The 12,158-nt window shown below is 36.9% G+C and overlaps 1 protein-coding gene across 3 annotated transcripts; it reads left to right on the top strand.

Annotated features, from left to right (window-relative positions):
• The first annotated feature begins 6,451 nt into the window (after nucleotides 1–6,451).
• On the top strand, nucleotides 6,452–12,032 carry LOC103698750 (ACT domain-containing protein ACR10-like). Of its 3 annotated transcripts, none has more exons than XM_008780796.5 (6): nucleotides 6,452–6,923; nucleotides 7,105–7,332; nucleotides 8,118–8,223; nucleotides 10,031–10,370; nucleotides 10,903–11,187; nucleotides 11,510–12,032. In XM_008780796.5, the coding sequence occupies exons 1-6, from the start codon at nucleotides 6,770–6,772 to the stop codon at nucleotides 11,645–11,647; spliced, it is 1,251 nt and encodes a 416-aa protein (XP_008779018.3). In that variant the 5' UTR covers nucleotides 6,452–6,769; the 3' UTR covers nucleotides 11,648–12,032. The 3 variants fall into 3 exon arrangements, with proteins under 3 accessions (XP_008779018.3, XP_008779027.3, XP_088562088.2); XM_008780805.6 differs by having other exon boundaries at nucleotides 6,455–6,923; nucleotides 7,050–7,332; XM_088705962.2 differs by having other exon boundaries at nucleotides 6,455–6,923; nucleotides 11,419–11,920.
• The last annotated feature ends 126 nt before the right edge of the window (nucleotides 12,033–12,158 follow it).

Here is a 12,158-nt window from a genome sequence, read left to right as displayed (position 1 = left end):
TATCCATGCACACAACTCTGGTAAATAGTAAAAAAATTAAATAATAATTTTATTTTTATAATAAAATCAAGATTCGTCATTTCGATGCCAAACTCCACATCAATACTATTTTATTATAGTGTTGGTATATAGTACCATACAAAATTGCATATCGGTTCAATACCAATATATTATAGTACATCTGATATGGTATGATACCGATCGGCAGGATGAGTTTTGATTAAAATTTTTAGTAATGTCATATAGTGGCTACTATTTAGATGGTGGCGATCGTTGTAATGTTATTGTGGCCTATCATCTTTAACCATATGTCAAATATGTTCGAGAAAATTTTAGTACCCATTGTCACATCCGAAAGCACGCGTTCTCATAGTGAGAGTCTATTACCTAATCCCTGCCCATCACTAAGGTCCACACGCTTCCGGCCAAAGAAGATCTGAGGCGGATCTTGGTAGAAAACAATGCTCCATCCCTGATGATATATAGTAAGTTTGGTGAGATTAGTTAAGGCAAATTGGCGAGGTCCAATTTTATCCAAGCTAAGGTTAAAATAAGATTGAATATCGATTGGATATTAGTATATCCAAATCTATATCCAAATATATCCAAATATGATATATAGTAAGTTTGGTGAGATTAGTTAGGGTTGAAATCAGATTGGACATCAATCGGATACTAGTATATTTATATCCATATTTATTTTATTTTACGAATACAGATATGGATACTAATGTTGATCAGATGTAAAAATTCATATCAATATTTATTTTAAATAGATACATATATAAATCAAATAGTAAAAGTATGAATATAAATACAGATATAAATCAGATAATGATATTTTATAACAATGGAATCAAAGATATTACTAAACCGATGATAAATCAATTAGTAGCACATTAAATGAAGCTATAAATAGAACTAAATATTCAAATACAGATTGTGTAGTTGTTTATTCACGTCCATATCCAATTTTCTTTGATAAATATGAATATAGATACGGATATTAGTTGGAGGCTCGAATATTCATCTCTATCCAGATAGATTTGGATACACAATAGATCGAGATGGACATTATTCAATCTACCTCTAGTTGGAGCTCCACTATGGCACCAGCATTTGGATCACAACCTTCCTTCTTAGCATCCAACGTTCACCATGGACAGGCAGTCAACAGAAAGACAGACTACTGTCTCAGGTCCTTACAGAAGTCCTGTCTTATTTTTTAAAACCAACCTATGTAAAAAGGCTAAACCTACCGCTACCCGGGCATGCACTTAATATATGCAATGCCATTTAACTGCACTTCCCCTTAATATGTGGGCCTCTGATGAATGGACATGGGTGGTCATACTTTATGTAGCATGGTGAATTTAGATCATGCACTATGTATAGAACCTTTTTTGTTTTGTTTTTATTATTATTATTATACAAAGACTCTTATTCTTGAGAGCATATAGCTGGCTCTGAAGTCCTCTGTTACTAGGCACAGCCAACATCAGCAATCTAGCTAAGAACTAGATGTTGCCCAAACCATTCATCACCTGTAGTAACATCAATGTGCCTGTCATTAAGCCACACCAATTCTAAATCTCATAGGCTAGAGCAATTGTAGGAGATTTTTAGTACTCCTATCTTAATAGGCTCCATTTTATTTTAAATTTCACATTTTTAGTGCAGCATACAAATCAAGCAACCAAAGGCTCCTATGCAGATAGCATGTATACATGTAAAAAGCATGGCATGAATGGCGTATATGAAGCCAACCATCTACATAAAAATAATCGAATTACACCTTAACCATATAAATAAATCTTCAATGCAAAATTTCTATGCTACGAACTTACAAAGATACAATAGCGATTCTCATCTATTGTGTAAGCTTGTACCAATCAAATTCATTATGTACCTTTTTTTATACTGAAATAGATGTATCATACAGAATGGATATCGATAGCACGGGCCTTCTTAGCTGTATAAATAAATCTTCGATGCAAAATAAATATCGACAATCTTGGTCAGCATTAAGGATCGCAAGCACAACAACAAAAAAAATTGTATATATTTAATTTGTTTAAAGCATCACTAAGTAATCTTTCTGGGCTTTGCAGGTATACATGATTAAAATATGAGGAAAAAAATAAATAATACCCAATTGCAAGATTCCCAAGTATGCTCATCGGCAGGAGACAAGTGATGGTCCACGTCCAAGCCTCCGTATTTGTGGGTCCCTTAGGCCAAGCAACAAGTGTGGAAACTGGAGAGCAACATGGAGCCCAAGATTCCATAGCCTTGCACTACGTAATATATGACCCCTTAGATGTGCCTCATTAATATATAAATCTTACTTTGAACTTGGTAAGAAAGCAACATTAACCGCTTCGGATGCGAGGCCTGTCCTATTCTCCGCCCCTTTTGGTGGTTGCAACAACACCACCTTCCCTTCTTGCTTTGATCCTTATCTTACCTTGCAATTGTTACAATTAATTTGATCATTGACTTAATTATATTATATAAGATGCAATCAGACTGTATAGAAATTTGATAAGCGCTGATATAAGCTTCCATGACAGGCCATGGCTCTTGCTCATCAACAACCTTGTTTGCAGGGTATATATTTTAAGTTGAAGAGTTATCAGTATGCTGACCGCATCCACATCCGTCGTGTGTGAGCCGTCGTTGTACTAAAAAAAAAAAAAAGAGTTATCAGTATATGACATTAATTATGTTCATCTACATTGACCAAAAGTCATATGAAATCTAGCGATATGCTTTGCATGATCATCATGAAAGTAAGGCATGGCGGCTGTGATTCACTGCTCTTAATACAATTTTACTTTCAATTAATATTCTTTGTTTCCCTTTCAGAAAAAAGCTAAAATAATCAATAGATATTTTTAAAAATATATTTATATATGTTGATCAGTGTCTTGGTAGATGGCGATTTTTTTGTCCCGAACAAGACTAGGTTTGGGGACCATGAATAAAGGCTCAAAACATTTTGCAATAGGACAGGAGAAAACTTCTCTTGCTACGAACTATTGTGTTAGTTGCATGACCTTCAAAGAGCACCATCTTTTATCTAGGACTGAGGTGACTTAGATATTTTAGTCATCGACCTTCACTTTTTGTTTGTCTGTAAATTGTAATGTAGAACCATACACCTGAATTATTATGAGTGCAATTAACTTGCCTAGTTCGTTGGCTAGAACTCTGTGGGTGTATTAGGTAAGCAATGATGTCACACACAAAAAAAAAAAATTCATAGCATCTTGGTCCAAAGTTGGACTCTAAATGTTGGTCGATAGGCCTCGTGACATCCCAAATCTCAATCAAATTATTCATCTTAGCTGGTTCAAAGCTTGGCGTGAACTAGAACCTTATAGAACCATGCAATCTCATCTTCAGACCAAGCACAGCCTAAATACTAAAAGAAAGTTGGCTCTGGTCGGTATAAGAAAAAGATTAATGGAGTGGGACGCCTTGGTTGGTGCTCTCAGATGTTTACCGGTGCTTCTTTTTCCTCCTCACTCAGCTGATGTCATTTGCCACACGTGTTTGAAAACACTATGTGATAAAAATTCTACTGAGGGCCACCGCAAGTCATGTTCATGATGACATGTCCAGCTCTCCTGTTTTCTCTGAATCTCTACAATAGAGTTGTTATTTTGTTCTAAATTAACATTGTGTCATCAAAATAAGTATGGTGATGTGGTATAATCAGATTCGGCCGACTCACCGATATGGTAGCCCCGACATCTTTTTAATATGATCAGACTGAGTCCACTCCCACCAACTAGACAGTCAAACTAAGCAGATCATAAGCAACCAACCTCTAAGGTTGAATTCTTTGGCTCGACCAAACAACCACTCAGCTCTGCACTAAGCTAACTAGAGCTCTCTTAGCTCGGACAATGGTCGAAAATGCACTTCCCTCACTACACCTAGTATTAAAGTTAGGCACTTACTCACCTAGGCGATCACAACACATGCTGCCACATTTCTGATACGATCTTAAGCTATTACAAGCGTGATTTCAGATGATTTTAATAGGATTTCACACAATTACAACAGAATTTCTAATGGTTACAACCAACTCTAGGTTGTCAGAATGCAATCTCCAGAAATTCCATATCTTTCAGCTATAAATAAATTCAGAGATTCTCCATAAAAAATAACTACTAAATCTCAATTAAAACAAAACTATCTTATTTGATTCCTCGTTTCTTCCCATGCAAACACTCCCTCTCACAACATAAATATCGGAGGGCATGAACAAAGCAAAACTCTGGTGAATGATCCTTTTATTATCTCGCAGTCCATATCAGCAATCCAAAGATTAGCAGCAACAGATATATTAAAAAATTTAAATTCACATCACAACATATTTTAAGAAACAATAAAAACTTAAAAAAAGAAATATTAAAAAGCATAAAAGTGATGGTGATCCGAGGAACTTTCCTTGAAGCTTCAATTGACAAATGGCACGCGATTATATATATATTATATATAGGAATCTTTGACTCGTCTAATATCCTCGCAAAGGAGATACCGTGGGCCCGACAAATAGCAGCCGTCCAATTTAATGCCTCCCGTGGTTGGAGCGGTCCGCAATCAGTTAATGGCTCATCAATTTGAACCGTCGAGTAGGTGGATCTCTGTCCTGACGTCCGAGAAGACGATCCACAGTCCTCGGTTTAAAAATCGACGGTCTAGATTACAACCTTTTGAACTGGTCGAGCCCACATGAAGCTCCCCTTTTTGTACGATTTATCCAGAAATTATTTTATTTTCACCTCATGTTTTCGTTCGTCACATCTAGAAGATTTTGGAGGTGTCTGGACGGTGCCATTTTGACGTAGGAATGGAGTAAATATGGGCCGCTCAACCGAGCAAGGATACTGTTTTCATATGCAATTTTTTTATTAATTCACAAAATTTATTTATTTCTACAAGAAAATAAATAATTAAATAATCTTTAGATATTATTATTTTTTAGTTGAAAGACTTTTCTATGTCTCTCTCTCTTTTTTTTTTTTTTTTTTGCAGCTGGGCGTTTTGGAGCATAAATATAATTAAATTATTGAAGAGCCAAAAAAAAAACAGCTTTAAATGCAATTCAGGGATTAACAAAAATTATATAGGACAAACACCAAAAAAAAAAAAGGCGAGCTTCTTATTTTGCTATATTTTCTCTGATACCTATTTTAAAAGAAAAATTCAAAAATCATAAACTTATTCTACTAACAGAATAATCAGTCCCATTATTAAAAAATACAAAAGAAGAAAAAAAATCGCAGTACATACTGCATGGCCAAATAATAACACTAAACAAATTAGTTATTTAGCAAATCAATACACATATATAGATAAATCGATATACAATTTCTAGAACATAGTGTTTATCATCCTACAAATTAATCATTCTGCAAGCCAATATATACTCTTAGGTAAAACGATGCATAGTTTTTAAAACATAGTATTCATCAAAATTGATATACAGTTTTCTAGATTTGTTTAATATAAAAAATTTCGTACATATCATTCATTAGATTCCATGAATCTTTAGGTGCAAAGATTCTAAAAAAGAGAGACATTTGAAGGAGGAGAAAAGAACTAAAAAAAAAACTACGGATGTGATAAACAGCTTGATAAAAAAGAGGATAGATGAAGAGGTTGGAAGAGAAAGAAAAAGAATGCAAACGGTCTTTTTGAGAATGATCACTTTTGAGGTATGTAATTGTTTTTATTTTTTAAAAGTTACAATAATAATGGACTTTGGTAATCTTAGGAGTTCTATCCCCGTCCGATTTCTGATTTTTTTAATTAGTGCTAAAAAAATGTGCCGGATTACATATAAAAAATTATAATTATTGGCATGAATCCTGTGCATCAAATGCAAAAATAATTAAATTTTTTTTTTTAAAAAAATGGCATAAGCCTGCTGGTCAAATAATGTCAAAATAAGTGTGGGGTGCCCAACCCAGGCATAATTGGGGTGACGTTATCACGAATCTTTTTTTTTTTTTTTTTGCTAATAAAAAGGGGTAGGGGGAGGAAGGGACAAGCCCACCCCCGCGTAGCAGCCCCCACTGGGCTCCCGCCCTGCGGGCAGAAATGGCCGTGTGTTGGGCACCCCGACCGGTTTTACTCATATCCTCCCCATCCGTAGGCCCGGCTCAGCTACTCCTCTGAGCTCTGGCTCAAGTCCCATGTACGAGTACATCACACCCGGCACCACCCCGGCAACTAGCGGTTCAAGAGCGGTCCTACACCACAAGTCCAAGCAGTGGCCAAAGTAATGAGCTTCGGTCCATAATTTAATCGTCGCCGCAGCGATTCGAACTTGGTACCTTATGGTTAGAATTGCTGCCTAGTACCATTAGGCTACCACCTTGGTGGCATCACGAATCTTTTTGGAATATAAGAATAAATCAAGCAGAAAAATCTCAACAGTTACAAATATCCAACTGCTCCAAAACGAGAGGCAAAGAACTAGAGAGTAGCATGAGGGATCCGCCGCCACCTCTCATCTCGCTCGCATCTACGTCTCTCTCTGTTTTTTTCTTTAATGGATATTCCAGTCCAATTGGGAACCTTGGCACCGGAATCGAGAACACCATCCTCTCTTCTGTTTTCCCGAAGCCTCTCCTCCCTCGTTAAACCATAGTAGAAAGGGGAAAGCAAGAAGCAGACTTGTTTGATATATATAGAAGGGAAGAAAGGGAAAGAGGTCAAGAAGAGAAGGAAGAGAGAGAGAGAGAGAGAGATGGGCCTACCGAGCGACGAGGTGGTGGTCATCCGGCAGCCGGAGCGGCCCGGAGAGCCGAGCGTTATCACCATCAGTTGCCCGGACAAGACCGGCCTCGGCTGCGACCTCTGCCGCGTGATCCTACTCTTCGGCTTGAACGTTGTCAGGGGGGGTAAGTAAAAGTCCGATCTTGGCTTGTATTTCGCCGTTCCCATGAAGAAAGGAACGATCATTGATGTGATTCTTCTGCAAATATCTGAAATTTATGTTTTTTTCGCCGGTCCTGGTTTAAAAAAAGGTACGATTTTTAGTGCGATTCTTTCGAGGAAACTGAAATGGGTGCTGGTTTCCAGACATGAGCACAGATGGGAAGTGGTGCTACATACTGTTCTGGGTGGTGGAGAGGGGAAAGAAGGCGACGAGGTGGGGGCTGCTGAAGAAAAGGCTGTTGGGGGCCTGCCCAGTGGCGTCGTCGCTGTTGGGGATGGATAGCTACTACCATGGGCAGCTGGAAACAGAGCATCAGTCTCAAGTTTTTCTTCTCAAGTTCTCGTGCTACGATCGATTGGGCCTCTTGCATGGTGATTCCCTGTTTCCCCTCTCGTTCCTCTTTTGTTTTTTGGAATTGTCATGTCATTTTTCCTGTTAATTTTTTGTTTTTATGTGGAATCTAATAGTTTCTTTCAGGCATGGAATATGGGATCTTATCTTTTGTGGAATCTGAAAAATTATTTTATTTATAAGATTTGTAAATCTTCTTTCTGTATAGAATTTTTGAAGTTCTTGTTTTATGATCCTGATATATTTTGGAACCTTATAGGTTAGTAGGATGAAGTGGTTTCTTAATCTCCTTTTCCCTTTATTTTGGAAGAAAAACTGGGAGAAAGAGGACGGGGGGCAATATTTTGGAGATTTGAATTTAAGGGTTCCTATTTATTTGGAATTTATTCTAGTTCACAAATAATGAATGACATTTTTCGATAATTTCATCTATTTAATCACTTATATTGTGTAAATCTGGATGTTTTCAAGATTGGTGGTCTGGCACTGCCAAGGCTTTTACAGATTTCTTTGAAATATTGTGGACTTCATTATATAATTTTCTTTTTAGAATACCATATGGAAGTTCTACTGTGGTTCATGTTTGAGTTATTTATCTGCAGATTTGAGATCCTCCACCCCCTCCCCCTCCCCCTCCCCCTCCCCCTCTCAAAACTTTTTTTTAATTTGTTAAAAGGACTTTTCCCTTCTTAGAGCTTTTAAGTTGTTTTAGAAGCAGCTGAGAGTTTTGGGACATGGTTTGGATTTTTAGGTTAAAAATCTCATGGGTCAAAATCTAAGATGATTTTGTCTTGGGGTTTGGCAGATGTGACGCAGGTACTGTGTGAGCTGGAGCTCACAATCAGGAGGGTTAAGGTATCCACCACTCCAGACGGGAAAGTTATGGATCTCTTCTTTATCACTGACACGAGGTAGCACTTAATCCTCTAACTCTTTAGTTCATTACAATGCGAGCTTCTTGTTTTTCTTTATCTATAATACGTAATTTTTTTTATTGTTTTCTCTTCTTATGTGTCAAAATTTATCTTAAACAAGAAAACCATCTGATGCTTATAATGCTAGTGTCAAATATCACTTTGTTGTTTTGCTTAAAATTTTGGAAGTTTTAAGAGCTGTATCCTAAATGTTTAATTACAGAAAACCCTTGTGTTGTATCCTTAAAGATTTAGAGATATGATAAATCACTGTTTCCTTGAATTCTGTTTCATCCACAATGAAAAAATGCTATATATCTGTGCATATTGAAGTATTTAACTTAAATCAGTGGTCATCATATTGAACCTGGAACGCCAGCTCCTCTACATGCAAAAGGGTTGGTGTATCACTTGGGTGTATATGATGATGATGCATGTCCACTTTAATGGTAGAAAAGAGAGGAAGAAGCTGGCTGCCTGCTTGTGCAGGGACATATAACTCATCCTGAGGGCAAGTGTTTGGTACAACTCTCTCTAGTACATGGCCCAACACATTTTGCATCCTAACCAGTTAGCATGACTATATGCTTGAATGTAGGCTCAGAATTACTTTAGGGATTACATATTTGCAAAATGGGTTTCAATTCCACATGTTGGATTATAATTATTCGCACAGAGTTACTGTGCAATAGTTTATTAGGTTTTATTCGAATATCTATTTCTGTAAAACGTTTAATGGTGCACCATTAATAGGTTCTATAGCATACTGATCACCATCACTCTTTTCGATACTTCAACTTGTTTCAAGGGGCAAGGTAATCGACTTTAGGTAGTTGTTACTTGAATTTAATGATGTGAAGTTGCACACAGTATCGTGTTTTGCTTACTGATGAAGTACCTTTTTTCATATGCTTTCTTTAAAATGCTTACTATATGTCTTTCACCAACTTATGGGCCATTCACCCCCCCTGGGATAATCTCAAGATTCATGTGCCACAAGAAAGGAAGCTCTAAATGCTATTTGAAATAAGGAAGCTTCTATATGCAGATTCCCATATTGCAGTTTAAATGATTAAACCTACTTCCATTTCTTTCATCGTTTCTCCTCATGTAAGTGGAAGTGGATACTCTTCTATTAACATACTGCTTATGGAAATTGACCTTGAAGGCGTGCTGCTTTACATCTTTGTAAGCTGGTTTTAGAAGCTTATACTGTAACTGTTATAGTCATGAAAAATAGCTATAATTGTTTTGGGACTCTATCTTTATGTTCAAGTAGTTTAAGGATGTATGTTTAAATTTCTGAAAGTATGGACTTGAGAATAATACAAGGCATAGGGGTTATTGTTACGCTTTGTATATGATGATATAGAAAGAGAAGTACCTTGTTTTGCGAACTTTCAATCACTTGACTCTGCCTGAAGTCATATTGGCACATGCAACGATCCTTGTGTACAAGCAGTAAGCTTCTCCTGGATTATTATGTGTTTTTGGACTAAAGTATTCTTCTGTTTGTTATTTCTTTTGAATTTCTCATTATTGTAATAAATCTTCATTAGGCTCATATCTGATATATGTAATTGCGTTTATGCCAGTATTTGTGACACCAGTCCTAAAACATGAATTGGTGCAACATATAGTGTAGCGTATATGTCCTCTTTCTTGGTCTTGCTTTATTCTATCCTGTTGGCATGGATCTCTCCGGCTTTCTGGATTTGATCCTTGTAATTAATGATCTTATCTTGATGTTTATGCATTTACATTAGCTTATGCCTTTGTGCTTCCAATCTCCACATTGTTTCAGAGAACTTCTTCATACAAAGAGCAGAAGGGATGAGACGTGTGCTCAATTGAAAGCTGTTTTAGGGGATTTTATGACTAGTTGCGACATTGAAGTGGCTAGTTCAGAGGTTGCTGCATGTTTGCTGGCTTCATCTTCTCTACCCTATTCAGTCATGGAGGAGATGTTCAACCTAGAGCTTCCAGATGAACCATCCACAGGTTCTCTTCCAACATCTAACAATCCTTCAGTCATAATGGATAACACTCTCAGCCCTGCTCATACACTTATTCAACTTTATTGTCATGACCACAAGAGCCTCCTTTATGACATCATGCGAGCTCTGAAGGATTACAACATCCAGGTAATAACATCAAAATCCAACTGGGAATTATCTAACAAATTTCTCCACAGTGGGGGCACACATTAATCTTGATTTGGTAGTTTTTTAAACCTAAACTGTATTATTGTGATAAGGGATTGTTGTACAGCTATTGTCTAAATGAGTTACTATTGAGTCGTAAACCTATACTTCCAGTAATCTTGATTTGGTAGTTTTTTGAACGATATCATGCCTTTGCTGCCCTAACAGAATGAAACTTATTCTCAATGGTGCCTAAGTCATCTGATCATGAAAAAGACTTTTTACAGTTATAGTGATACAACGAACACCTGCCAAGCAACAGGACCATTTTAAATGTTGCAGCTATGCTACCATTCATTGTTATTTTATACCAAACATACTTATAATTTGAAAACTGTCATTTGATTATTTTCCTTACAATAGTCATATGCACAATCTGCCTATACAAAAAAGTTTACATGTTAACAGATAATTTCTTGTTCATTTTTGTCCTACTGTATGATACTGAAATGCCAATACTTGTTCCTGTCAGATTTCCTATGGGCGATTCTATGCATCTCATAATGAAAACTGCGAAATAGATTTGTTTGTGACGCAAATAGATGGAAAGAAAATTGTTGACCCAAATAAGCAGAAGGCATTGTGTGATCGCCTGACAATGGAGTTGTCTTGTCCACTCCGTGTGATGGTGGTGAACCGTGGACCTGACACAGAGCTTTTGGTTGCAAATCCAGTTGAATTATCTGGCAAGGGTCGCCCTCTTGTTTTCTATGATATCACCCTTGCCCTCAAAATGCTCGGCACATGCATCTTTTTGGTTAGTCTTTGGCCCTTTTTGCTGTTCGTGTCATGATGAACTCTTGTTCTTGATTGCCATCTATTCATGAAAAACTGCATTTATGTTCAAAAACTGTAATGAGAAAATATATTATTGCTAATTTATTAGTTCAGTATCATTCTTATTAAACTTTTTGTGCAAATATTTTGCCGTAACATTTGACTTTTTTTTTTCTCTCGAGTCTTCTAAGTTCAGAGCTTCTACTTGCAGATCTATTCCTATGCTAAGAATAATTGATTTAAATTGAAGTTATGAAAGCACTATACCCCATTTCAACTAAAATCTGAATCTGGATATCCAGGCTGAGATTGGGAGGCATGTTGCTGCTGATAGGGAATGGGAGGTTTACAGAATCCACCTTGGTGATGATCTTGAGCTTACAGCATCAAGGAACAAGATTGTGGAGGGAGTCACAAAGATGTTAATGGGTTGGGACTGATTTGCATCGACGCTTACACGCTCTCTGCCTCGTTTGGGCATCTAGGAAGTCTTTGACATCAATGAGCTATTTTCAGCATATTTATTGTACAGTCTACTCCATGCTGTATACTTTTCTACTGGCTGTATACTCAGATCGAAGAGTGATCTGACCTGTTTTTCTTGTTTTCCCTTGTACTCAAGAGTTGCTATGTAACAAAGAATGTAGCTCATAAAACATGTTAGTGTATGTGGGAGAAAGAGCAGAAACCTGTGCATTTTTTTAAAAAGAAAAGTTGTAGTAGATGCTGCAAGACATGGGGGCTCATTGTCTGACCATATTATGGTTGCTGTCTTTTAGCAGCTGGTTTTTCTTTTGAGCGAGTAAGTGATCAAAAGTTTTCTGCTGCTCCTTTTTCCACTGGATGACTATGGATCGGTTATGGTTGGCTTTGTTTTCTTTTCTTTATCTCTATGACGTGGGTGGAGGGTGCTCTCTTTCCCTTTTACTAAAATAGAGAAACTTGCTCGAT

Source organism: Phoenix dactylifera, chromosome 10, assembly GCF_051530095.1.
Source record: "Phoenix dactylifera cultivar Ajwa chromosome 10, Ajwa_hap1_PhDact_Kaust_v1.1, whole genome shotgun sequence".
Lineage (NCBI taxonomy): Eukaryota > Viridiplantae > Streptophyta > Magnoliopsida > Arecales > Arecaceae > Phoenix > Phoenix dactylifera.
The sequence above is the reverse complement of the archived record's forward strand: the minus strand, read 5'-3'. Positions and strand labels throughout refer to the sequence as shown.

Bases quoted from the DNA above. Each gene is read 5' to 3' on its own strand.
- LOC103698750 (XM_008780796.5), top strand. From the start codon at position 6,770: ATGGGCCTACCGAGCGACGAGGTGGTGGTCATCCGGCAGCCGGAGCGG. The intron at 6,924-7,104 runs GTAAGTAAAAGT...GCTGGTTTCCAG, and splicing joins CTTGAACGTTGTCAGGGGGG to ACATGAGCACAGATGGGAAG. The intron at 8,224-10,030 runs GTAGCACTTAAT...ACATTGTTTCAG, and splicing joins TTCTTTATCACTGACACGAG to AGAACTTCTTCATACAAAGA.